This window comes from Sinocyclocheilus rhinocerous, unplaced genomic scaffold, assembly GCF_001515625.1.
Source record: "Sinocyclocheilus rhinocerous isolate Xijiao unplaced genomic scaffold, SAMN03320098_v1.1 C36407048, whole genome shotgun sequence".
NCBI classification, from domain to species: domain Eukaryota; kingdom Metazoa; phylum Chordata; class Actinopteri; order Cypriniformes; family Cyprinidae; genus Sinocyclocheilus; species Sinocyclocheilus rhinocerous.
Window position 1 is genome coordinate 1 of NW_015780462.1, and position 1,097 is coordinate 1,097.

The 1,097-nt window shown below is 55.4% G+C and overlaps 1 protein-coding gene across 1 annotated transcript; it reads left to right on the forward strand.

Moving 5' to 3' along the window:
- Positions 1-3: 3 nt before the first annotated feature.
- LOC107735975 (potassium voltage-gated channel subfamily C member 2-like) lies at positions 4-933 on the forward strand (the record flags this gene model as incomplete). The annotated part of the gene is made up of 1 exon (XM_016547504.1): positions 4-933. A coding segment is annotated over one exon (930 nt), but the record flags the coding sequence as incomplete, so codon positions are not given.
- Between the last annotated feature and the right edge of the window lie 164 nt (positions 934-1,097).

A 1,097-nucleotide genomic window follows, 5' to 3' on the forward strand; every position in this document is an offset into this window, starting at 1 on the left:
CGCAACGACTCCTTCACGGACTTCAGCCAGCAGTACGAGATCGAGACGGACCCGGCGCTCACCTACGTGGAGGGCGTCTGCGTGCTGTGGTTCACCTTCGAGTTCCTGGTGCGCGTCACCTTCAGCCCGGACAAGCTGGAGTTCGTCAAGAGCATCCTGAACATCATAGACTTCGTGGCCATTCTGCCCTTTTACCTGGAGGTGGGCTTGAGCGGACTCTCCTCCAAAGCCGCCAAAGACGTCTTGGGGTTTTTGCGCGTTGTCCGCTTCGTGCGCATCTTGAGGATCTTCAAGCTGACGCGGCACTTCGTCGGTCTACGCGTATTGGGACACACCCTCCGGGCGAGCACTAACGAATTCCTGCTGCTCATCATCTTCCTAGCATTGGGCGTCCTCATCTTCGCCACCATGATCTACTATGCCGAGCGGATCGGAGCCAGCCCCAACGACCCAACGGCCAGCCACCACACCATGTTCAAAAACATCCCCATCGGCTTCTGGTGGGCCGTGGTCACCATGACCACTCTGGGCTACGGAGACATGTACCCTCAGACGTGGTCGGGCATGCTGGTCGGCGCGCTCTGCGCCCTCGCCGGAGTGCTGACCATAGCCATGCCCGTGCCCGTCATCGTCAATAACTTCGGCATGTATTACTCGCTCGCCATGGCCAAACAGAAGCTCCCTAAGAAGAGGAAGAAGCACATCCCTCAGACGGCGCAGACCGGCTCGCCGTCCTACTGCAAGACGGACCTGAGCACGGCCTGCAACAGCACTCAGGGAGAGCTGTGTTTGGGACAGAGCCGAGGACTGGAGTGCCACCGCTCAGGTGAGAGACGCTCGCCTGCTTCACATGCTAAAAGACGGAGTGTGATGCTTTTTTGGGTGTTCAGGGACTCTGGATGCTGGGGGTATGATGAAAAGCTTGAATTGTAAAAAATACTGTCATAAACATCTAATTTAGGCTTTTATTGACATATAAACACGCATATATAGAGCATAGACGCTAGGGCTGATTCTGAGAGCTTCCGAATGCTTCGCGATTCTCTCTGGAGTCGATTCTGAGCTTAGATTTTAACAGCAGATGGCGCTCTAATCTA